This window comes from Pituophis catenifer, unplaced genomic scaffold (assembly GCF_029215685.1).
Source record: "Pituophis catenifer annectens isolate HBS135680 unplaced genomic scaffold, rPitCat1.0.hap2 SCAF_11, whole genome shotgun sequence".
Classification (NCBI taxonomy): Eukaryota; Metazoa; Chordata; class Lepidosauria; order Squamata; family Colubridae; genus Pituophis; species Pituophis catenifer.
Window position 1 is genome coordinate 7,853,830 of NW_027256891.1, and position 26,392 is coordinate 7,880,221.

Below are 26,392 nucleotides of genomic sequence, written 5' to 3' on the forward strand. Positions count from 1 at the left end.
CTTGTGGGATGCTCTCAGGGAACATCAGAAATCACAATCATGAAACTGTGGAGATGCCACAACAGTCAAAACTTTGACTGGTCCTAAATACCAGTAGTTAAGCGCTATTGTAACTTTTAACAGTTGCTGTTAAAAGTTTGCAAACTATTTGCAAACTTCAACCGAAAGACAACTCTGAAGTCATGGAGTTCCTATTAAAAACCTTGTTTTCTTTGCAAAACAGCCTCAACGTTTTCTTTCTAGTGGATTTGGAAAGGAAGAACCATATAATTAGAGTTCACTTTCCTAATCCATTCCTTCTTGTAATGTGTTTGATGTATAGCTTTTTACACCAGGGAAATTCAAATAGCCCCAATGGCAAGCTTAGAGAGACACAACCAGTTGGGCTATTTCAATCTGTATTCCAAACACTTGGATAGTAGTATAGCCTTTATTGTCATTGTACATCATGTATACAATGAAATTGGTTTTAGCCTCACTGGTGCAATCCATGACAAAAAATACAAACAACATAAATAGTATAAAGAATAATCCCTATGCAAGTAATTAGGGAAAAAAAAGAAAGAACAAGAAAAACTAGTTATACGTTTCCACGTGTGTGTGGAGTGATTGTGGTTGTTTAAGAGTTTGATAGTCCAATGATAGAAACTAATTTTAAACCTATTTGTTCGGCTGGCTATGCTTCTATGTCCTCTGCCTGATGGTAGAAGTGGGAAGAGGCACTAACCAGGATGTAATCATCTCTGAGTATCTTCCTTAGTCTACTAAAGCAGCGAAACCAGGCGATGTCATCCAGTGGTGTTAGAGGGCAACCAATAGTTTCTTGTGCTGAATTGATCACTCTCTGTAGTGCCTTGCTGTCCGCAGCAGTTAAACCAGCATACGCGCCCATAGAGAGGGGCTCCTCCGGGTGCCATCGGCCAAGCAATGTTGACTGGCGGCCGCCAGGGGGAGAGCCTTCTCTGTGGGGGCACCTACTCTCTGGAACGAGCTCCCCCCGGAGATACGGAGGATCCCAGATCTGCATACCTTCCGTCACGCGCTCAAGACGTTCTTATTTCATCAAGCTGGCCTGACCTAAGTTTTCCCCCTTTTTAGATGGAAATTTTAAATTTGGTCTTAAATTATTGGGGTTTTAAATTTTCAGCCAAATTATTTAATTCGTTTTACTTTATTTTAAATTTTGTACTCATATGTTTTATTCTATGGCTGTTCACCGCCCTGAGTCCTTTGGGAGTAGGGCGGTATACAAATTTAAATAATAAATAAATAAATAAATAAATAAATAAATAAATAAATAAATAAATAAATAAATAAATAAATAAATAAATAAATAAATACCATACCTCACATGCAGTATGTGAGGACACTTTCTATTGTGGATCGCCATTGATACATCCATGATTATGTTTCCCTTGGCACAGCAGTTAAGCAAAAGCATATTTATTTTTATTTTATTTTTTATTTTATTTTATTAAATTTCTATACTGTCCTTCTCCCGAAGGACTCAGGGCGGTGAACAGCCACAAGATAAAACACATAAATACAAAAATTTAAAATAAAATAAAAACGAATTAAATAATTTGGCTGAACAAATTTAAAATACCCCATAATTTAAAAACAATTAAAAATTTATATTTAAAAGGGGAGAAGATTTAGGCCAGGCCAGCTTGATGAAATAAAAAAGTCTTAAGCGCGCGATGGAAGGTGCGCAGATCCGGGATCCTCCGTATTTCCGGGGGGAGCTTGTTCCAGATCATAGGTGCCCCCACAGAGAAGGCTCTCCCCCTGAGGGCCGCCAGTCGACATTGTTTGGCCGACGGCACCCGGAGGAGCCCCTCTCTATGGGCGCGTACTGGCCGGTGGGAGGCTATTGGTGGTAGCAGGCAGTCCCATAGATAACCAGGTCCTAAGCCATGGAGCGCTTTAAAGGTGATAACCAGAACCTTGAAGCGCACTCGGAAGACCACCGGGAGCCAGTGCAGCTCACGCAGGAGAGGTGTTACATGGGAACTCCACGTCGCTCCCATAACCACCTGCGCGGCCGCACTCTGCGCCAGTTGGAGCCTCCGAGTGCACCTCAAGGGGAGCCCCATGTAGAGAGCGTTACAATAGTCCAGACGAGAGGTGACGAGGGCATGAGTGACTGTATGTAGAGAGTCCACACATTTAATACAACTATATATTTTAAATGCATACTCTTACAAAAATATGCCTTTAAAAATATTTTGAAAGATTTCTCCAAGCCAAAATAACTGAATCAGAAGTTTCTGGCATTAAAAACCTGCAAGATAATGAAGTCCCACATTGCACTTTAATCTGGACAGTCCAAATTAGTTAATGCATATAATAGAATGTAATTCCATAAGCATTTCTAGAATTGACTCATTTTACGCAGCTAAAATTACTCCCACGCATCAGAGAAAATGATATCTTACCTCTAGGCAGGTCACTTCCGCTCGGATCACAAGAATAAGGGGGTGTAATACTGCCATTTTCCCCCACATCACTGACAGGAGGAAGGGGAGATGACTGATACACTGACACCACTATTTGAAAAGTGGGGAGAGAAACATTAAATTAATTATGAAAGCAGTGGAATCCACAAAACAGAATTTATGCAATGAATCCATTGGGGAAATCTACATAATCCGACTCAATGTTCCCAAAATGAATTTAACCTGGATCAACAATCCAAGTCAAATTGAGAACCTAAACAGATCTGATCTTGCTGTCTCTGCCAAGTATCTTCTAATATATAGAACAAAGTCAAAATTTTGCTGTCAGCACTCCAAGCTATATTCACTCCAGTGCTGACATAAGGAAGAGAAGAGGACGCTTGACTCTTCACCTACTTATTTTCCCTGAAGATATTATCCCCTAGGAGATGGGATGGGAGGGGGGACATTCCTGTGAGTTGAAGTAGTAGATATGGGGAGAGCGACTTGGAAGATGGCCAATGAGACGCAGAGAATTGGGGAACGGAAAGGGAGGGTTTGGGGTCAGAAGGTCAGTGCTGACTACGATGGACTCGGGGACAGATTGTTGTGCTCAATAAATGAAAGATTTCATCAAAGATTATTTGTTTGGAAATGCAATTTATTTGAGACATCGTAACCTGACATTTGCATGCATAGATGAAAAACACAATATAACCAGACCCTTAAAAGGCCTCCATTCTGAAGGATTTGACTTAGAATCATATGGTTGAAAGGCAGGAGACCTTATACCAGTGATGGAGTACCTATGGCATGCATGCTGGACGTGGCACGCAGAGCCATCTCTCCGGGCATGCCAGCCATCGCCCGTTGCTCTTCCAGGTTCCGGCATGCACAGCAGTGGTAGGTTTCAAAATTTTTTACTACTGGTTCTGTGGGTGTGGCTTGGTGGGTGTGGCAGGGGAAGGATACTGTAAAATCTCCATTCCCACCCCAATCCAGGGGAAGGTTACTGAAAAATCCTCATTTCCTCCTGATCAGCTGGGACTTGGGAGGCAGAGAATAGATGGGCCAGTCAGAATTTTTACTACCAGTTCTCCAAACTACTCAAAATTTCTGCTACTGGTTCTCCAGAACTGGTCAGAACCTGCTGAAACCCACCTCTGTTGCACATACACACTGGCCAGCTGGTCTTTGCAAGTGTGGAAGTGCCAGAAACCAGAAGAGCAGCTCCCTGGCGCACATGCACGTGCTGGAAGCTGAGCTTCCGGTTTCCGGCATGCACATAAGCGCCGACCAGTTGGTCTTCACACGCACATGCGCACCAGAAACTGGAAGACCAGGTGACCGGCGCACATGCACTCGCTGGAAGCTTAGCTTCCCGGCAAATGCATGCGCACCGGAGAACTGGCTTTCCGGTTTCTAGTGCTTCTGTGCGTGCGCGTCAGGGAGCTGCTTTTCCAGTTTCTGGTGCTCCCCCATGCATACATGCACGTGTGCCTGTTTCGGCACTTGGTGCCAAAAAGGTTTGTCAAGCCCTTAAAAGCCCTTAAAACTTTCTTTTTTCAACAAGCCGGGCTGGCTTAATTTCTTTTTAAGGGTTTTTTTAATTGTTTTGTTTTGTTTATCGTTTTAATTAATGGGGCCAAATCTATATATATTTTTTAACTGTGTTTTAATATTTGTATTTGATGTTTTTATTTGGCTGTTCACCGCCCTGAGTCCTCAGGGAGAAGGGCGGTATACAAATTCAAAAATAAAATAAAATAAAATAAACACTGCCTTATACCATCTCAGTGAAATGGTTGTCTAGTCTACTCTTGAAAATCTCCAGCGATGGAACAAGCTGTTCTATTGATTAATTGTTCTTCTTCCCTGTAACTTTATTGCCTAAATGCATTTGACTTCTCCAGAAGATCAAGTGAACTTACTTCAATGTCTTCTAGGGACTAAATAGTCATTATGATTCAAAAACCACTTGTGGTCAGAAACCATGTTTTTTGAAAACTCAAAGTGTTTTCCAGAAATATTTCAAAAGTGAAATAAATACTCCACCTGGCCTTCCCACAGAAGAGGTTACTAAGATCGGTGGCACAGCATTCTGGGGGGTAGATGCAGTGATAGTGACTTGAGTTGAAGCACTGCAGCTGGAAGAGAAAATGGCGGCTGGAGCTGTATTCACACAGGAAGAGCTGGATATAATGGCAGAATTTACCATGACCTATGAAGGAGGAGGCAGAAAGGTCAGCATTGTGAAATTCAGATATAAAAACACAAGGCATCCCGGAACAAATGGTTTTGCAGTATGAAGTATCTTCTGATGCAATTAATAGATTTTAGTTTAAGTAACCCAATTTGAGTGTAACAATAAACTATAGTTTAGCATTACCAGCATGCATGCTGATAAGTGTTGCATCAGAATGAGCGGTGTATAAATTTATTAAATAAGCAATACTTATAATAAATTAATAAATAATCAATGGGCAAAAATTCACTTCTAAACCTCTTATCTGAATGCCATATGGGGCAAGTGACTTTAATTTTAAAACATCCTAAAATTTGTCAACCTCATGGAGTATGAATTTTCTGAGGCAAATTACACAGATGTCTGCTGTAACAAAGCATCATTTGCTTTGATACAGCATTTGATACAAATTTGATACAAAACATTAACAATTTTCCTATTTTTCTTCAAACTATTCTGGCCTTTAAGAAGTCACCGTGGTTGTATAAATGACACAGCTTTGAAGCAGCTGGGTGGGGGGGGGGCACCATTGGGGAGGAAGGGACATATTTTGAATGATATGGCAGAGAACGTAATTAAAGACTATGATCAATAAAATTAGTGTGATTAATCTCCTTGAATGTAGTAACTTTCTCCTAAAATCACACTGGAGCAGTGTTTCTTAACCTCAGCAACTTTACGAGGTGTGAACTTCAACTCCCAAAATTCCCTTGCTAGCCAATTCTGGGAGTTGAATTCACAGAATAACAGAATTGGAAGGAACCTTGGAGCTCTTTTAGTCCAACCTAATGCTCAAGCTGAAGACCTTATACCATTCCAAATAAGTGACTGTCCAATGTCTTCTTAAAAATCTCCAGTGATGGAGCACCCACAACTTCTGAAAGCAAGCTGATCCACTGCTTAATTGTTCTGTCAGGAAATTTCTCCTTAGTTCTAGGTTGCTTCTCTCCTTAGTTTCCATCCGTTGCTTCTTGTCCTGCCTTCAGGTGCTTTGGGGAATAGGTTGAAACTGCCCCACCTCTTCTTTGGAGCAGCCCCTCAAATATCAGAAGACTGCTGTCATGTCACCTCTAGTGCTTCTTTTCATTAAATTAGACATACCCAATTCCTGCAACTGTTCTTCATATGTTTAGTCTCCAGGCCTCTAATCATCCTTGTTGTACTTATCTCCTCTCTTTCTAGAGTCTTAACATCTTTTATATAACATTGTTCACACATCTTAAAGATGTTGAGGTTGAGAAACACTGCACTGGAGTTTGAAGACAACTTTGGAATTCAACAGTGAATTTCCATTTTAGTTAGCTAAATGTTTTATTGCTTTTATCAAAATTAAGTTAAAACGTATGTTTCACAAACACTTTTAAGATCTTCTGGATAGTGAAACTCTTATTGACACCAAGAAATTTCCTCAGAGAAATACCTTCTGAGAGTAACTGTAGGAGGTAGCTGCTTCCTGAGAAGAGACACAATTTGCTCCTGCATCCTGCAGACAAGACAATTCATTTTAAAAAGAAAGAGTGAGAGAAATGAGAATCAACATTATGCTATGTTATTAAAGGGTCACTTGGGCTAATGAAAAATAACAGCTATTAAAAGTGTGTTCAGAGAGATGAAAGTGGCTAAGTCTTTGAATATACTTAGATGTTCTGTGCCAAACTCTGAATTTTGTTTTCTGTTGAATCCCATTATCCAAATCCACCTCAAGACAGGGATTTATGTCCTGATATGCAGCTACTTCCAAACCATGGTTTCTATAATCCTGCTTTGCAAGTGAGTGACCGTATGGGCACAACGCAGAGTAGCAGTGGTTCAGGCCATGCGGCAGCGAGTTATCCCCACGGCAATTTGGCTGTGTTGAATGGTCCAGTGACTTGGCAATGATGAGTTGGCAGAGGTGACTTGGTGGTGGTGAGCTAGGCGCATTGACCTGGCCAAGCCGAGCTGACCGTGCCAAGTTGTACTAGCCCCCTTCCAACATTAGCAACTGAGCCACTACAGAATAGGAAAGCTGACAACTATTTTGCACACCCACCTGAGCAAGCACCATTTTCATTACTTTGTGCAAGCTGGTAGAAATTTATACAATTCAGGGACTACTATCACAACAGTATTATGACAGTGACAGTGCCAAAGTTGGAAATCGCTTTCACATTTCCTTTGAGGTTCTAACAGGCTCTAACCATGCTAATTTTAATGTTCTTAATTAAAGCTTACCAAATTTGCAGTAGATTCAGGTGCATTAAATACTGTGGTTGTTTCGCACTCTGGATCTGGAAAGCAGGGATTAATATGAAGTTGAAAGCAGCAGCTATTAGGTATAACTATTTACTACGAAAACAATAAAGTTCTGAAGCAGACATTTAGGGTAATACTCTAGTCTCACCTGGAGGAGTATACAGATAATCTTCATGATATTCTCCTTGAAAAGCAGAAGGTAAGTGCACTATTAGAGACACATATCAGAAGTAAATTTCATGTAAAATAAACAATTCCAAAAGAAAGGATGAAAATCTAACCTTACATTTTAGAGTCATGTAATTATCCAAAAACTTTCAATGAATTTCCCCCAATGCTTTATGCTTCAAATTCCACAATCCCCAAATTACACAATTTATGATTTTTCTTGCCACAGTTGTTAAGTGAACTATGTTTGTAAGTCGAGGACTGTTTGTATAGTCAACAAAAACAGATAAATTGCAGTAATTATTGCACTTAATTGCTGATTTTTTTAAAAGTCAATTACTTAATTTGTCAATCAACATATAAAATCAATTCAAAGTAAGAGTTTCTAAATGCTTAGAAAAACATTCAATGTTTATGACTACAAAGTACTTCAAACATTTGGCATAGTAACAATTTTGGAAAGGTAACAGATGCATCTGAACTTATTAACATTGATGCTATGCAAGGTCTAGATTCTAATTGAGAAACACATTTTTGAAATAAAGAAGAAAAAAAAAAACCACTGGTGCCCACAATTGTATATACTGAAATTTTCAGATCACATCTATTCTGAAAAATAATGGCATGTTCCATTTCAAGCCAGGAGACTTCTGCGGAGAATTTTTTAAATGACTTTTTAAAAATTCCTAACCAATATCCCAAAGTTTATAAAGGAAATTAATGAAACAGTAACCCTGGCAAAAGGCATATTTTTGCTTTAAGTTATGAGTTGGTATAATTCATGAAAGTTCTCTTGAAATTTGTAAGTTTGAACAATAGGATCCTTGACTTACAACTGGTTATTTAGCAACTATTCTAAGTTACATCCTACCTGTAAAATCTACTTGTCTTACACTCTGGATCTGAAGATCCGATAGTTGCTCCCCATGTGATATGATTGACCTTTGGAGGCTTGGCAACATGAACATTTTGAGTACCCCATGATCGTGTATGTTTTACACCAGTTTTGCCTAAAACTGATAGTTAATTCCAGTTTTCTGCAAAACTATGCTCATAGTGAACCATTAGTTTGCTTAACAATTACAGTGCTTGCTTAATAACCATGGCATTCGCTTAAAAACTGCCACAAAAAATGTTGTTAAATTGGAAGTACCTGTCATTTATGACCATCACGACTTACAATCATAATGGGACAGCTCCATTAAAGTCATAATTTGAAGACTACCTGTCTGTGCACATCTTATGAAGCAGAACAAGTTGGAAACTGGTGACATAGTACTGCAGGCTACTTTTGCTGACTGCCGGCTGCCAGGAGTTCAATCCTAACCAGCTCAAGGTTGACTCAGCCTTCCACCCTTTGAAGATCAGTAAGAGGAGAACTCAGATTGTTGGGGGCAAGATGCTCACTCTGTAAACCACTTAGAAAGAGTTGTAAAGCACTGTGAGCAGTATATAAATCTTAACACTAATGCTATTGCTATTCTGTGTTTATCCTTACCAGTATCAGTTGGTTCCTCTACTACTTCTTCTGAATTATTCAGCCCTGGCTTGTTTGGCGGGATTGAGTTTGAAGTCCTTCTTGTCACCCAGAATCCTGCAGGAGCAGGAACTATCGGAGTTGGGTTAGCCCGAATCTGAAAAACAAGTCAGATTCTTTATTAACATTCATGCCTCCACTTTATTGCAAATATGCAGCACAGTTTCAGCATTTCCTTCTAACCCTGATGGTATGGAAAATGTGCTCTGGACTTCAATAGATATGAGATGCTCTGAAATACACTGCATGATTCTAAAAACTGGGAAACAGGGGTGGGTGGAATTAGGAAACAGCTTGCTAGTCTTTCCAAATTTGGATGAGAAAAAAATGTTTATTCATAATTAGAGCTTTCAGAATTTATTTTTAAAAATCAGTGCATAGAGAAGGGCAGAAAGGGCAAAAGCAAGCATTAAAAATATTCACGTACAAAATTCTCATTTTCAGGTTTCTTTCACAAGCAGAAAATCCCTTGTTTTGGCACTTTTGAAATCCCTAAATTCAATTTTATGGCAGCAGAAGTTGCCCTGAGGGTTTTATTATTATTATTTTCTCAGAATAAGATTTGCCAACAGACATTTATACCTTTGAGAGATACTGTTCAGTTAGCAATTTGGTTCCCTTTTAACTCTCTTAAGCAATTTCATTGTGCACCACTCTATTAATAAATTTTAGCCCTATGAACAAAATTGAGAGCCTGAAGCTTTGCAATTATATTTCATCTGTATATATCTTTTCCCATAATGATGATTTAACCAAACTTGGTTATTCTTAACAGTTTGCTAGATTAATTCAAGGCTGTTTAATCCAGCACTCTCTAACCCAGGGCTCTCCAAACTTGGCACCTTTAAGATTTGTGAACTTTCCCCTTGCAGTCTTGTCTACCCTATCCTGCTGCCTACCTTTAAAAGATTTACTTTGGCATTTTTCAAATTAATTCAGCTCAAGGACTTACAGGTAAAGCAGGAAAATTTGCATCATCCCCTTCTTCAATCTCATAGAAAGTCATGGTTTCTTCTACACCTGGAGGTTCCTCCCCATTCTCAGGTGAAAATCCGTACTGGCACTCTTTATTTACACATTGCATCTGTCTGCGACTACGGCTGTATGAACTTCCAGAACGATCAATAGGTTAAAATGTCACCACCACCACCACCACAGTATTTCCAAGTCTAAAACATTTGAAAGAAAATGCCTACAGCTGCAACTACAGGACCAAGGGATATTTGTGCCCAATTGTTACCAGACTGGCACTTTTGGCAGTTAAGATTCACGTAACGTGGCATTGGCCTGCTGCATCAACAAAGCAACAATTTGGAATCTGAAACAGCAGGGATCCTTGCCTGTTCTAAAAAATGCTTCCGTTGGAAACGGTTTAATATTGCTTCAAGGATACAGAAAGTTGCATCCTAGAAGTGAAAAGCTTAGAGGAACTAGGACAACAGTAGAAAAGTATTTTACAGGTAGGAACTTCACAGGTCCCATCCAATGCCTATAAAGGTTGTCATGAAACCTAGCTAGGGAAATAATTTTGTCTCATAGCGGTTGGAGAAATTAATGGATAATTCACCTCAGTACAGGTAGTCCTCGATTTATGACCACAATTGAGCCCCAAATTTACATTAAGTGAGGAATTTGTTAAGTGAGTATTGCCCCATTTTATGATTTTTCTTGCCACATTTGCTAAGTGAATCACTGCAGTTATTAAATTAGTAACACAGTTGTTAAATGGATCTGGTTTCCCCATTGATTTTGCTTGTCAGAAGGTTGCAAAGGGGGAATCACATGACCTCAGGATACTGCAACTGTCACAAATGTGAGTCAGTTGTCAAGCATCCGAATGTACATCATATGACCATGGGAATGCAGCAATGATCATAAGTGTGAAGAAATGGTCATAAGTCACTTTTTCAGTGCTGTTATTTCAAACGGTCACTAAATGAACTGTTGTAAATCCACGACTACCTGCATAAGGTAGGTTCAAAAATTTGAGAAATTTCTGAAAAACTGAAATCTGAAGACAGTTGACCCCAAATGATAGCTGAGGAATAACACTGACCGCCTATTGTATTGGTTTAAAACAATAGGGCTTTAACACTGACCGCCTAGTATATTGGATTAAAATGATAGGGTTACAATTACTTACCGTGATCTATATGAGAAGTTATCATAGCTCTGATAACATCTCTTTCCTGGACTAGGGTAAAATGCTATTTCTGGCCCAGTGATGTTGTTCCTGTTTATAAATCGGGCAGATCCCCTACATTTCAAAGGATAAAAAAGCAAAGTAACTATGAATTTAGAAGGCTCAAGGTGGACTCTTAACTAGCCCCATTCAAGTACCTCTGTAAATATGTCTGTGAATAAAGCTGCTGCAAAGCAGTCCGGGCTCAGCTATCATTTGGCATTTTGCAAGTGTGTGCAAATTGTGCAGGGTCCTGCCTTTCTCTTCAATCCAGCATGTTATTTTTTAATTGCATGTCCCAAAGGTGCTTTTTCACAAGGCAGCTGGACTTTGTTTTTCCATGAAGATCTTTAACTTCTCATCCAAGAAGTTTCTTCAGTTCTGGAGAAGTGAACTGAAGAAACTTATTGGATGAGAAGCGAAAGGTCAAGGAAAAAGGAAGTCCAGTTACCTTTTGAAAAAGCACCTTTGGGACAACCACGACCTGGATGACTGAGAATCTCCATAGATGTTTTTAATTGCATGTCAACAATACAAAGTCTCACTTGATAAAAGTCAAAAACACCTTCAAGTCCACCTTGACTACCAATGACTTGATAAGACAACCATCTACAGATGTGTGTGGTGTAGAAATTTAATAAATAAATATGGCTTTCTTGGCAGCAATACAGGAAGTATTTGCTGGGGTTGCTGCCTTTGATATCTTTTCATCTTCCCAATTTGGTTTGTAGCTCTGGGTTTTCCTAGATGAAATCAGCTATTAGAAGTTTCTGGGTTTATGAGGCCACTAAAGAACATTGGGTACTACCCCTGTGTAGATCATATTAGTTGGGCAGGGGGAGAGTGAGAATATTTTATTGTCATTGTTACTTTAAATTAAAAGTTCTCCCAGTTTGGACATAGCATTAATTTACAGAACGCAGGTTCAGAAGAACAGAGTGTATGAACCACAAATCACAAATGAATCAGGTGTTGAAATTATGGATTAGATGGCTAGCAAATTCTCTCTCAAATTTAATCACCCTTCTGTTCACCACTACAGGTAGTTGTCATTTAAAGATTGTAATTGGGACCAGGATTGGTTGCAAAGTGGGACATCGCATGACTATGGGGAGGCTATGATAGACAGAACTTCGAGGACAGGCCATAAGCTTTTTCATTCAACACCGTCATAACTTGGTTGATGAACTAACAGCCATTAACCAAATACAGATAGTCCTCGGCTTACGACCACAATGAAGCCCCACATTTCTATTGTTAAGTGAGACATTTGTTAAGTGAGTTTTGCCCTATTTTACTACTTTTCTTGCCAGAGTTGTTAAGTGAATCATTGCAGTTGTTAAGTCAGTAACATGGTTCTTAGGTGAATCTGGCTTCCCCATTGACTTTGCTTGTCAGAAGATCACAAAAGGAGATCTTGGGACACAGCAATGGTCATAAATATGAACCAGTTGCCAAGCATCTGAATTGTGATCACATGATCATGGGGATGCTGCAAAGGTTGTAACTCATGCAAAAAGGTTATAAGTCACATTTTTTCAGTGCTGTTCTAACTCTGAAAAGTCACTAAGTGAACTGTTGTATGTTGAGGACTACTTGGACTACCTCTATGTACACTTTAGTTAAAATATTTCTTTCTAACATGCAAATGAAGTGTGTGAGAATAAAGGCTGCAAAAACAGAGAACAGTGAACAGAAGGTCTATGTAGCTTCTGTGGATATTTTATGACACTATTATGCTCAAATCAGTGTGATGCTTATGGCTGAAATCAGCAGTGCAACCATCTCTGAATTGCCTAACTGTGAAATGGGTGGGAGAGATTACAATTCTCCTCACCTCGACATTCCGTATCCCCGGCCAGTTCTCTGTGAATTCTGAAAATGGTAATGATCATATGGATTTATATGCTCATTTGGGGAGCAGTGGACCAAAGATGAGTGATCTGATGCGATGCTGTGTTGCAGACGAGGTGGCAGGACAGGGTGGCCCCTGTTGTAAGCCACAGTCATGTAGACTTCCTTTCCATGCACTTTCTTGAACAGTTTCTTCCGTGTTTTCATGTCCATATCTGGAAGGGGAAATAAGAATAGGAAGACCGACTGAAACTTTGGCTAGGATTAATCTACAACTGGGTCAGTTTTCTTATTTTTGCAACTGGGGACCCGTTTGCGTCAGCTTTGGAAGCCATATTAGGCCGGAAGCTTCCATGCTGACACCTCCTCATGTGTGGGAAAGTAGGAGGGGGGATTTAGGAAAGGGGAATTAGTAGACATAATAGCATTCTTCCTATTGGTCAAGGTCAGGGTGATCCAGCATCTGGAGGAGGAGTGGTCAGGGGCTGGGTCGAAGTGGGATGGACGTTGATTGGAGCACGTGATCGATTGAAGAGAAAGGGGGTGGTTTTGGGAGCTTTGAATTACTGAAGGAAAGCCCGGGCTTTTCAGATTCGGGATTTCCCAGATGTGCCAGTTTACCTATTTCTAGTAAAGAGAACTTCGGAAAATGCCTGCTTCCACGTCTTTACTGGGAGTCAGGGGTTTTCTGGAACACTGACTGTTTGTTTCTTTGAAATAAAACAGTACTAGAGCAGGAGGGGAGAAATTTAGAATAATCTTAGGAAAAGTTGTCATGGAATAGTACAAATGCTCCTGCAGCAGAAGAGGCTTCATGTAAGAATCCAGGCAATTGTATAATAAAAAGTTTGAAAGATAAGTTTAAAGATATTAAAAAAAAACCCTCTTCTTTTGGAATCAAACAACAAGCAAAGATTATTCGTGTGTCATGTTCCAAAACTCAAACCCTCACCTCTTTTAACCCATTTAACTCATTTAACCCATTTGTGTGTTCATCAAATGAATGCTTATGGGAAGGTTGATTTTAATATTCTTCATTCTCTAAATGGTCACCTAGTTTTTTGATTTTGTGTCATTATAACTTTATTGCAATATCTAACCATGTTTAGATCAGTTTTACTTAACCTGCTTAAATCTATGTTAAGCCTGCATTTCACCAGGATATTTCCAAATAGCAGAAAAAAATATTCTTTAAAAATAACTTATTAAACAGCTAGCTAGAATTCACATCTCCATAAACAATAAATGTTCCTTTAAGAGAGATGCTTGAATAATAAAAGTTTTCAAAATTGATTCTCTTTAATTAATGTAGAGGGGGATCTTTCAGCCAAACCAAGTGTTTTAAAATGATTAATCCAGGGATCAAGTTTGACTTCAGGAAGCATTTACCTTATAATTGCTTAAATATGGCAATGATAGTTCAGCAACTCAAAAAAGAAAACAAAAAAGACTACTACTAAGTTTGATCTACTGGATCTCACGTCAATTATTGATGACATCAAAACCGAGGAATAAGGTATTTGTTTAGGATTCACATTTTGGTGATCTCTTACCCAATCTGCTCGAGTGCTAACCTGAAAGGATTTTTTTAGGCTTTTACTATACAGATACTATGCACATATGTAGTAAAAGCACTTATAAAATACTGTTTATAAGAGGAAATGGCAGCTAAAACCATATTTTGGAAGAAATTAGCCCAAACATGAATATGAAATTCCTTGTCACAATGCATTTCAATTAATAGGGCAGTGTTTCTCAACCTTAGCAACTTTTAAGATGGACAGATTTAATTAAATTGAAATCCACCTATCTTAAAAGTTGACAAGGTTGAGAAACACTGTCAAAGAGAAATGAGGAGGATGAAGAAGAATGGGAAAATGGATGACAAATTCATTCCCAGACAGATGTTTATACTATTATTGGAGAAGTTGCAGGTTGCAAACTTCATTACTACTCTACCCAGCCATCCCATTACTGTCTTTACTTATGGCTGTACCAGGAGTGAAATGCTCCCGGCTCGGGCGAGTAGGTAGCGATGGCAGCGGGCAGTTCGGAGAACCGGTAGCAAAAATCCCTTCCCCCCTAGCCTCCAGCTTGCTTACCTTCGCACGCCTGCCTTGCTTCGCTTGCTGTAATCCCTGCAATCCATTGCATCAGCAAGCAACTGAATCTCCCTGCCTGCAATCAAGCTCATCGGTGAGCAGCTCTATCTGCCTGCCTGCCTTTTTCCCTTCAATTGGGTACGTTTTTCCCCCCTTTGGGAGCTTTAAAAAAATAGTTACCATAATTGGGGTTTATTTTTAGTTGTTCTTTTTTTAGACCTAGCCATTTAAAGTTTAAGAAGTTTTAAATTTAGCTGCTTTTATATAAAAATAAAATAAAATAAAATAAAATAATATTTGTGCAGCTTTCTGAGATTTTGTGTGTTTCTATAGTGTTTCACTCTAACTACACAAACACACAAAATCTCACAAAACTGTATGTGGAATTTTGTGTGTATAAAGTGTGAAAGTTGGTTTTTTGGGGCTTTTTGTAGGTGTGTGAGGTTCCTGCTTGTTGCAGGGGCCATTTTAGGTCTAGCACAGCTGCTTTTACATTGTGGGTGAGCCAGTTGTGTTGTGTTGTGTTTTGTAGGTTAAAAAAGAACAAAGAAGTGACGTCGACTTGGCCATGCCCACCTGACCACCAAGCCACGCCCACCCAGTCACCTGACCACCAAGCCACGCCCAGTAATTAAGCCACACCCACAGAACCGGTAGCGAAAATTTTTAGATTTCACCCCTGGGCTGTACCCACCTGGTATCTTCTGATAACTTCCTCCTTTTCTGTTGGACATCACATTCCAGGCAGGAAGTGGAGTGACTTGGGTCACAGGCTTCAAATTTACCAATGGAACAACATGCCTACACATCATCCCAACCAGAATTAGTACAATCATAAAATAAAACTTAAAATCATAATGATATAAGACCTATGACATCTAAAGTTAAAACTTACTATTCCTTCCATTGCTACTTATCTTTAAGAGTTCCACACAATGATTGAGTTTGCACAATGATGCCAATCACTAATGTAAATTGACTGATATGACAATTAGAATTTAACTTAGTTGTAACCTTATTTAAGTTACTTGGCCAAAGTATAGAATCATAGAGCTGGGGGGGACTTTGAAGGTCTTCTAGTCCAATCCCACTGCTGAAGGCGGGAGATCTTATATCATTCCAGACAAGTGACTGACCAGTCTCTTCTTAAAAGTCTCCAGTGATGGAGCACCCACAACTTCTGGAGGCAAGCCGTTCCACTGGTTAATTGTTCTGTCAGGAAATTCCTCCTTAGTTCCAGGTTGAATCTTCCTCTGACCCATTGCTTCTTCTCCTGCCCTCAGGTACTATGGAGAATAAATCTCCCATTCAACCTTTCAATAACTGGAAGACAGCTATCCTGTCACCTCCAAGCCTTCTCTTCATTACTAACTTAAGTAAAATAGTCTGAAGAAATATCAGAACTGTCTTTATTATATACAAGCTGATAGTAAAAAATAAGCCCATTTTCATCAAATTGTCAGAGAACTGTCCATTTTTCCTGATTATATTGGCTTTACAGGTATTATTCTCTTAATAGGTTTCATACTATGTTCTCTTGTAATACTATAATTTGTTGAGTTTCCAGAGAACTCAAACAAAAATGAAGAATCAGGAAATATATTAAAGATTAATATTATCACAAAAGCTTCTTGGATAACAAGACATTTGATCCACCAAAACAAAACAAAAAACCAACCCTAAATACAAGGAAAAAGTTTGTTTTAAAGGTTCCATAAGACTATGTCTTAAATTTTTAAGTGTCAAGGTTATGCCAGGACAAAAATTAAAGCTTTCATTTTCAATACACTTTTCCCTGGAAATGAAATTAAAATCTTTTTTGTTAGAAACTGTTGAACTGAATCCCCCATATTGTAAAAGAATTAAACCCAATCTATCTGAAGAAATGATATGGAAAGTGAGATGTCAGATTTTGTATAATATTAGTTATAATACTGTCAACCTGATTTCGAAGTAGCACAGCTAAAATTCTGATATCGATAGCTCTTCCAGTGAATACAATTATATGATTGAAAGGAAAGAGATACATACTTCTCTGCCAGCTCTTCAATGAAGACAGTCACCATATTATCCTGTCCCACATCCTGTATATGGGCATTGTAATATTTTCCCCCCGTTTCTAGCCGTACCTGGGAAAAAGAAGACTCTAACTGAACCCAAAGGGATACTCAGAATACTTGAGGTTTTGCACAGCCACACTGCCAAAAAAGTGAAAATAGCCAGACTCAACTTCTGAACTGATGTGTTTCATTCTTGAAAACTATTCCATCCTTGCCTTGACTTAGATCCAACAAACTTTGTAATCACCGTTTTTAATATGAAGTTCATTTATATTTTCTGTCCTGGATGTTTGGTAAGTAGGTATCAGGTTGTAAGAATCCATACGTTATGAAATAGCGGGACTGCAACCTCTTAGATATTATTAATATTTTAAAAAATTAAATTATGTTTTTTAAACATGTGATGTATATGTAAATCAATGTATATGTATATCAATATGAGACAGTATGTATAAATATGAGACTATATGTAAATCAAAAGAGTAAGACAGACAGGACTTTTTATTTGTGTCCTTGTTTTCTACAAAAAAAAAAATCAATATATGCTTTTGATACAAACCAGAACCATTTTAGAAATATCTCTGGAAATAGTGTTAAGCACTAACATTATATGAGGAGAAAACACAAAATATTGCCACCTCTTTCTCCTATACAGTCACAGAAACAAAGTAGTACAATGTTTGGGGATAATTCAAAAACCATTTATAAAGTAGGAGGAAGCAGCTATATGTCCTCTCAGAGATGCAAGTTGCTTATCCAAATGGTCAAAAGTGCTCATGCCATATTATTATTATTTGAAAGTTAAATTTATGTTTCTTTTGAAAACTCACTGGAACTGGTATCAGGTTCATAACTTAGCACCAATAAGATCTGAGAAGATCTCAGCTAATGAAGCTCACCTAATTTGGATAAAGGTTGTAAGAACATGCAAGCCAAACAGAAATTTATGTATCAAGAAATAGTCCATACATGGAATTTTTCTCAAAAACAAGAAGACCTAATTAGAAACCTCTGTTATTTTAGGGTCAGAGATATCAAACTCATATTCCAGAATTATGATTGTGGTATGGAACTTTTGACATAGAAAGCATAGCCTTATTCTCTGTGCCACAGAAAGCTGGCTCACTCACATCAAAAACAACAGAAACAAGATCAAGCAAACCTACAAATTTTCAAGATTTATACTTGTTTACTCTAGTAAGTCATGATAATGGATGTAGCAACCCCTTTCCATTTTTCCAACAGGCCCTAAAGGTTTCATCAAGTTAAATGTAATAAAGACACTGCCCAACACACATCTCCAATGGTTGTTGATCATCAAAGTGGAAAACGGGATAAAACAGTGGAGTTGCTGGAATTATGAAGAGACCTCAACAAAGCCTCAATTTAACTGAGGTCATCTTATACAATAAGAAAGCTCAGAAAACTAACTAAAGATTATTCCTACTTCTGTCAGAGCACTTTTAAATGAAACATCTAGGTCAGGATCAGAAACCAGGAACTTTATGGTTTAATAAACCAAGGAAAATTTGTTCTGCTGATTGCGAATTATTTTAAACAACTCTTTTCTACAATGACCAAATATATCTTTTGCATTCAGTAAGTTTAATTAGAGCATGTCCAAAGTTGCTTCAAACAATTATCTTTATTAAATAAACACACAGCACTAACCTGACATTTGTCTCCTAAGTAGTACTGTCTTCCAGCAAACACCAAGTAATCTGTTTTTTGAAATTCTACAAACGAAAATCAAAAGAAAACTTAAGCTATTTATCAAGCATTCATGGATACTAATCTGATGGTAAAATTCTTTGCATGGAAAATAATATGTAACTGGCTTATTTTCCTGATATTAGCTGCAGCTGGCAAGGACATTAATTATATCCAGTGAATGTTATGTCTATGTAGCCTTCTCCAATGCAGAAGTCTTCACATCTGCCTAGGGATTCATGTTCAACAATAGGGAATGAGAAAGCTGCATAGATAGTCCTTGTTTAGTGACAATTGGGACCAGCAACTTGGTTATTAAACGAAGCAGTCATTACATGATATCATGACTCTGCTTATGAGCTGACTTATTATTTTTTTATCACCATTTTAACTGCAAGCTGTCACTCAACAAGGCAGTCACTAAACAAGGACTTCTTGTACAACAAATAGACAACCTAATAAAGACAGGATGAAATTATTCATAGGTTATTGTGAACTTCATAATTAAAACTTCTAAGCTACATTCCCACTTAGCTGTTTCCAGTTAGATAAAGGAAAATATAAGTCAAATAGTTCAAAAATAAGAATTAAAATTTTGCTGTCAGCTCCCATCCTGTTTTTGATATATTATTGGATATATGCAAACTCCTTCATCTGGTGCTCTGCAGAAGTTTTAAGAGTGCATCTCCAAGAACTACCTTCTAGGGTAGTACTCCCAATATAGATAGTCCTCGACTTACAACAGTTCGCTTACTGACCATTCAAAGTTACAATAGCACTGAAAAAAGTGACTTATGACAGTTTTTTAGTTACAGCCTTTCCAGTATCCCCATGGGCACACGATTTACATTAGGATCAAGGATGACTGTTGAAGGATGATTGTATGCTAAACTAGAGTACTCCTTTGCTAAAGCAGAAAGCATATGAAACATGGCCTACATGCATAGGTTTTGCAGTGGGTCTTGTCAACTAACCAACTACAACCCAGGAAGAAAACTCCAAGGTCCATTGGAACTATGCATTTATTAAACCCAATGTAGCTTGGGTAACATGTTTTCATGACAAACAATTCTTTAGCTGTATTTTATTACTGTTGCAGGAAACAGCAAATTCTTAACATCAGAATTTCATATGCGTGCACTGGGAATTCAACTGCTAGGCCAGCTGTGTTCATCTTTTTGGACACAACATCTGCTTGACTTCAGCCATCAAGTGCAAAGGTATGGAACAGATTTTTCAAGTGCAAAATGAATCATAAGACAAGTCTACCTTTTCTGCTCTCCAGCCAAACATCAAACTCTATATTCCGATAGATTTCGGGGTCCAAGGCTTTCAATACTTTGTAGGGAAAGGGCATCCTTGGGTTTTCAGGAGGCTGTGAAGTTGAAGAGGAGCAAATTAGAAGAGCTGCTGGCTACAATTGTTTTTAACCTGCCAACTGTAAAGGAAATGCTCAAATCTATCTACTAATTTACACTTTGCACCTACTATTTGATATTTATCTTCTAATTGCCACATGCAACTTCCCATATTCTAGGGTGAGCACCACCCAAAAATATGTGACTTTCAACTTGTACGTGGCAATTAGAAGATAAATATCAAATAGTACAACAACTGTGGAATAAAACACTTGAACCACTGATTAGGCATTTTTGCACTTCACTAATCTCTGAGGCTGGGAGGCAAGCTAATTTAATTGCTTTTATTTGAAATAATTTAGAGACAAAGTGTAAAGCAATCCTCTCCTCTTGGGAATTCTGTTTATAACTGATAGCCAATGACCACAAAATTAAAAAAGGACATCATTTGGGATAGTTAGCCCTAGGCTAAACTATGTTGAGTATTAACCACAGGTACAAGATTTACATACAAGTTTCACACATACAAGCAGCAAACTACATCAACTCATAGTTGGCTAGTCCCACTTTCAATTTTTATGTTGCCATTTTGCTTATCTTCTCCCAAGGAGAAAAATATGTGTATGATCAGAGCCCTTTTCAAAAAATAATCCCCTATACCAGGCAGACAGGACACAGTAAAACAAGAGTAGAGCAACTTTGATTTCTCATTCCTAGTCTTGGATCCTTTCTCAATTTCCTGAAGGATTGCTTAAATCATAATATAGCCATTACTTTGGGTTTAGGCAAACAGCAGAGAAACCCAACAGTTATCTGGGTTTAGATAAACTATATTATGGGCTTGCATCACTCATATTTTGAATGGTGCAAAGTCATGTTATAGTTCTGGACTCCAATCTTGGCAACTTTAAGATTTGTAGACTTTAACTCCCAGATTTCATGCTGGCTGAGGAATTCTGGGAGTTGAAGTTCACAAGTCTTAAAGTTGCCAAGGTTGTAGAGCCCTGTTATAAAAGGAGTCCTTGACTTACAATAGTTCATTTAGTGACCATTCAAAGTTAATAACAGCATTGAAAAAAGTGATTTATGACCATTTTTCACATACGATCTTTGCAGCATCCCCATGGTCATGTGATCAAAAGTCACATGCTTGGAAACTGATACACATTAATGGTGGTTACGGTGTCCCAGAGTCATGTGATCCCTTTTGCGACCTTCTAACAAGCAAAGTCAATGGGGAGTCCAGATTCACTTAACAACCCTGTTACTAATTTAAGAACTGCAATCAACCAATGTGACAAGAAATATCGTAAAATGGGGCAAAACTCACAACAAATTTCTTACTTAGCAACATAAACTTTGGGCTCAATTGTGATTGTAATTTGAGGACTACCTGTAGTTAATTCAAATCTAGACAACTAAAAGCAATTTAATGCAGAGTGGTAAAAAGCTAGAGAACGACTCTATAATTATATATTTGTTATATCAAAAGAAATGGAGTTGAAAAAACTACATACAGAGAAAGGGGGGACATGACAAAGGAGACATTGCTTTTTTAAAAAAACTCTCTGTAGAACAGGAAAGGCTTAAGAACAGAATATGTAAATGCCACATTTAGATAGCACAGCTCAAGAAAGCCAGCAGTATGTTAATGACACCTTAAGTATAGTTTTCCAAGATGTTATTTCCCCAGCCCCTTGAATCTGCCTCCCCTGAAGCCAAATTTAAACATTTTAGACATGTGAGTGTTTAACCAGAGCAGGGTAGCATTGGAAGAAGAGGCAAAGTTAAAAGGAAGAAGAGGTAAAGCCATGAAATAGTGCTTCCTGCTACATAGATGCCTGCATATATGCTACATTGATGCTTGCACACATGGAATCTCCTTTTCTGAAAATTGTCAAACCTTTCCTTCCTCTGTGACTTGCTTGCATTTTTCCTCCGCTGGGTGGGCAGAATCAAAGTTTACCCAATCTTCCAATCTAAACAATTAAAGATACATCAAATCAAAAAAAAAAAAAAGAAGCAAACCATGTCTATCCATCGCTGTGCTATGGATTTCAGCCCTGGAAGTGCTATCCAGCACTTCCAGTGCTGAAACCCAGAAGCAGGAAAAGCAAAATGCAGCAGCACTATGGTGCCACCCAGTGTTGAATTATCTGGGAAGCATCTCCCTGGTGTCGCCATCTGGATTTAGAATTTGACCTACAAAAACAACTTGATGACAACAGCTTTGCAATTCCCATGGAAGAATTTCCACCCATGAGAGACTGCAAGGAGGCTAGGAAAGGAAGGGAAAGTAGCCATCAACAAACACGAGATAGAAGCAAAGTCAGTTGATGGCTTGTTTCATAAACAGCAACTCAGACCAGATGATGAGCAAGCTAGGAAGATGACCTGAATGAAGTCACTATAAAGTTTGGGACATTTGTCCTGGAGGTTCTAAGATTCTATATCTAGCCTAAGATTAGCATTCATACTATCCTGAAGGGTGTGTAAATACTGGCTTTCTTAATCTTGGCTGGTTGGGTTGAGTTGACACCACCCTTTACCTCTAGATACATTCCAGATAGCAGCTTTCTTTCACCCAATGTGCCTTCTCTCTAAATTTGTTAAAGAGCAGCTTCCAGAATTCATTGACAAAATTAATTTTGGCTGACTACTGAAGAAGACTGCTAAATTGGGACAGCCAGCTGTGCTAAAGGTAGCAAAGGTGTTGACCATCAATCCTCTTATTGAGTTTTCCCAGTTTAGACATGAGATGTTAAGATGCTCTGGAACACCATCTCATGAAATCTACTGACACTTTAACTGTAATTCTTTAATTTTCAGAGCATACCTCTTTTCCGGAGCATTTCTGGATGCCCTGTCAGAAAGGCAATCAAAATTTGCATCTTCACTGCCAACAGATGCACTGTTTCTGTTTTTCTTAGCCCCATTTCGAAACATCTCAAGGGCAGTTTTCAATTCTTCTTCATCCACTTTGAAGACATTTTTGTACAGAATTTCATAAAGGACAGCTAAGCAAATAAAGGGTTGCATCTTTATAAAAAAATTATAAGCTTGAACACTTTTCAACACAATAATTTTTCTCCAATTGCTATTTATGGTTGTGAAATGTAGACTTTAAACAGGCAGGTAGGAGAAAAAGGTTGACACCTTTGAACTATGGTGCTGGAGGCAACTGTTATCTAACTGTTACGCATCCCATTGGCTGAAAAAATAACAAAGAACTCCTAGACCAAACCTCACCAAATTATCACATGAAGCCAAGATCGCCAAACAGAGGCTGTCATACTTTGGTCATGTCATGAGAGCTGACTCACTTGAAAAGCCAGTCATGCTGAGAGTGATTAGCAGAAAAAGGAGAAGGGGCCAACCTAGAACCCATTGGCTGGACATTATAAAGGATGACCAAGGCACATCTGAAGGAGGAGGTGCAAGATAGAGGGATGGAGAGTGCTGCTCCATAGAGTGACTAAGGGACAGACACAACTAAATGGCTGATAACGACAATATGCTTTTAAAAATAGGAGATTTCTGGGATATTCTTAGAAACATTTTACACAGGATAGATTATTATTATGCTACTTAAAACATAGTGCTAGGCTAGAAAAGGCAATGTTTTATTTACCCTGGCAGATTGCAGCGTTGGCTTGAAATTGTTTGGTATACACAGAATCATAATGACCATTACTAGAACAGCACAGCAGAATCTGAAAGGCAAAAATCTTAACCATAAAAATAATTCTGGGAATATGAAAATCTGTGTTGTTTTGATCACCATATAGAACAGTAAGAATCTTCCCCCATTGATAGAAGTTAAATGTCATTCGTAGATTAAATGCAAAAATTCAAATAAAAAGGGTGCTTTTAAAATTATGTCTATGCATAAAAGAAAAGCATAATGTATGATAGTTCTTATATTATTCTTTGAAGCACATTTTGCAAATGCTGTTATTTTGTGTTGTAAATTGATTTGTATGATTGTGAACATATCCAGTTATATATCATAAGGAAAGAGCTATCCAATTAATCAGGATACCATTAATCTATTAACTCTTTCTAAATGTCCTACTTTAGTTATTTGGATATGATGAAGTATGGTATTAAGGGGACAGCATATTTTTAATATTCACCTTAGAACAAGATTAAAATAGCCTATAGGATCCTGTTTCTACTATACTGTTCTTGTATCACAGATGCAAATAAAATTAAAGGGATGGCATATACTTTACACTTTCACTATAAATGTGAAACTGTGAAATGAATCATATAAAGCTTTTATACAAAAGCCAGTAGGCAGTGCAATGCACAAAGTTAATAGACTGGCATCAGACTGTGTCCAGGCCTAAAGATCAGCTTCATAATATTGACTGTTAAATTTCTACAGTTAACAATTTTGAAATACAATTCTACTTGGCAATAAGGCTATCATGAAACATTCAACACTCAGAAAGTATGTGACTCCCGCACACTTCGATTAACTGATAAATCTTCAGAGAAATCCATCAACAAAATTTTTCATTAAAGGTGTTAATAATGATGAACAAGTTTCATGAAGAGACCCTGCTTATACATGCACAAACATAAATACACACACACACACACACAATTTCATCACTGGCTGAGTACATCAGTGGGTCTATAGCAAATCTGCCAGAAGAATTTGGCAGCTGAGCTTAATCCTGTGCTAATTAGCACTTTCTTTTAAAGGGTACAAACTTGTCAAGATTGTATCTGCGCATGGAAAATTTAAACTGGAACAAGGAGAATGAGTAGAAAGCACACTTAGCATTTTATCAACTCAGTTGCCAAGAGCACAAGTCATCAAAATATGTATCATCCTTCAGTTTTGTTTTAATTAAATGAAACCCAATGCTTTTAAAATCAGACCTTTTTATAGAAACTGCAAATTTCTTTAGACAAATTATGTAGCCATATAAACTATGCCATAACGAATGTCATAGAACATGGTTTGTGGAAAAATTAAGAGTTTCTTCTGGCGGTTCTAGGTCAGAAAACACTGGCTGCAATTTTTTTTCTAGATACTATAATATTAGTAATAGTTTACCAATTCATTTTATCAAGTTCTTATGCACTGTTATATGGGTAAAATAAAAAGAAACTATAGTAAAAGTGTTGGACTAAAATTCAAAAAACCTCATTACAAGTGCTGCTTGGCCAATCTCTGTTCTCATCAATCTTTCCATGATACATAAACTATGACCACTATTTCCCCCAAAAATTATACCTGCAAGGGCACAATGCACACAAGGGCAGTGATGGTGAACCTATGGCACGTGTGACCAAAGTGGCACACAAAGCCATGTCGCCGGGCATGCGCAGCTTTGCCTGTTTGTGTTTCGGGTCTCTGGTCTGAATGCATGCACAACGATCAGCTGTCAGCAGTGCCGAAAACTGGTGTGCACATGTGCGCTGGCCAGTTGATCATCAGGCACACATGCACGCTAGAACCCGGAAGTTTGGTTTTTCTGGAGTGCGGCGCCAACGAGTACGCACGCATGTTTCTGCACACCTTTGGCACCAAATGCCGAAAAGGTCTGCCATCACTGCCCTAGGGCTATCAAAAAGGATGTGTGTGGGGTTTTTCTGGATTGTTTATCACAAAAAAGTTTCTGAAATGTCTCACTTCAAGTATGTTTCAAGCATTTCAGGAGTTGGAAATTAACAAAAAGCTTTATATTCTCCCAATGGCTGAAGTGATTTTGTACTCAAGGAAGCTAGAAAGATTTGCACATCACCTAATGCATAGAGTGGTACCTTCAGTTTTTCTCTCATAGGTCAAGTTCGCTTACCTTATCCTCAAAGCCGTTGTCAGTAGCATAAGAAGCAGGTTTTCCAGGGTGCCGATAAAGAATGAAGTCTCGACTAGATAATTGCAAAGGTAAGAGACAGGAAAAAAATAAGTCACCCCAAAGAGGCAACTGGAGTTTGTTCTTCTTTGAAGATGTTTCGCTTCTCATCCAAGAAGCTTCTTCAGTTCAGAGCAACAATAATTTCAAATTCATTGGTAGATTATTAGTCCAGCCAACTGACCAAGCAAAATGATTGGTGCATGGTGGATCATGAAAGAAGACCCTCTCCCCCACACACTACTGTAGTTATTTCAGTGAGTTAGGTTTGTGCAACCTCCAGACATTTTGAAAAAAGAAAACAAAACTGCACACAAGACAGTCACTGGATTTCCACTCTCCAGTTGTCCACTGACCCAGCTGGCAGTTTCCCAACAGTGCTGCTTCTGGTAGCTTTTCTGCTAAAAAGTGAACACTCCTTGCAAGTTAGAAGTAGCACTGTGCTTTTTAAAAAATCCAGCAGCTGGAACTCATTTTTAGCAGCAAAGCCATCATGGAAGGATAAAAGTACCATATTTTTCGGAGTATAAGGTGCACTTTTCCACCCCCTAAAAGAGGGTGAAAATTTGGGTGCGTCTTATACACCGAATTTAGCCCCGCCCACCAGAGATGGGTTTCAGCCGGTTCTGA

General features: G+C 38.3%; 1 protein-coding gene across 1 annotated transcript in view; it reads right to left on the reverse strand.

Moving 5' to 3' along the window:
* Positions 1–676: 676 nt before the first annotated feature.
* Positions 677–26,392, reverse strand: part of LOC139322868 (UDP-N-acetylglucosamine transferase subunit ALG13-like) — a 33,886-nt gene continuing 8,170 nt past the window's right edge. The window contains exons 5-22 of the mRNA XM_070952117.1: positions 25,706–25,778; positions 23,521–23,602; positions 22,726–22,906; positions 21,793–21,868; positions 19,801–19,906; positions 18,493–18,557; positions 16,793–16,890; positions 15,439–15,562; positions 14,114–14,126; positions 12,643–12,874; positions 10,767–10,880; positions 9,576–9,732; positions 8,585–8,720; positions 7,067–7,126; positions 6,898–6,953; positions 6,104–6,166; positions 4,494–4,585; positions 677–857 (exon numbers count right to left, since the gene is read on the reverse strand). Coding sequence (XP_070808218.1) covers positions 677–857; positions 4,494–4,585; positions 6,104–6,166; positions 6,898–6,953; positions 7,067–7,126; positions 8,585–8,720; positions 9,576–9,732; positions 10,767–10,880; positions 12,643–12,874; positions 14,114–14,126; positions 15,439–15,562; positions 16,793–16,890; positions 18,493–18,557; positions 19,801–19,906; positions 21,793–21,868; positions 22,726–22,906; positions 23,521–23,602; positions 25,706–25,778 — 1,909 coding nt within the window. The remainder of the gene's footprint in view (positions 858–4,493; positions 4,586–6,103; positions 6,167–6,897; positions 6,954–7,066; positions 7,127–8,584; positions 8,721–9,575; positions 9,733–10,766; positions 10,881–12,642; positions 12,875–14,113; positions 14,127–15,438; positions 15,563–16,792; positions 16,891–18,492; positions 18,558–19,800; positions 19,907–21,792; positions 21,869–22,725; positions 22,907–23,520; positions 23,603–25,705; positions 25,779–26,392) is intronic.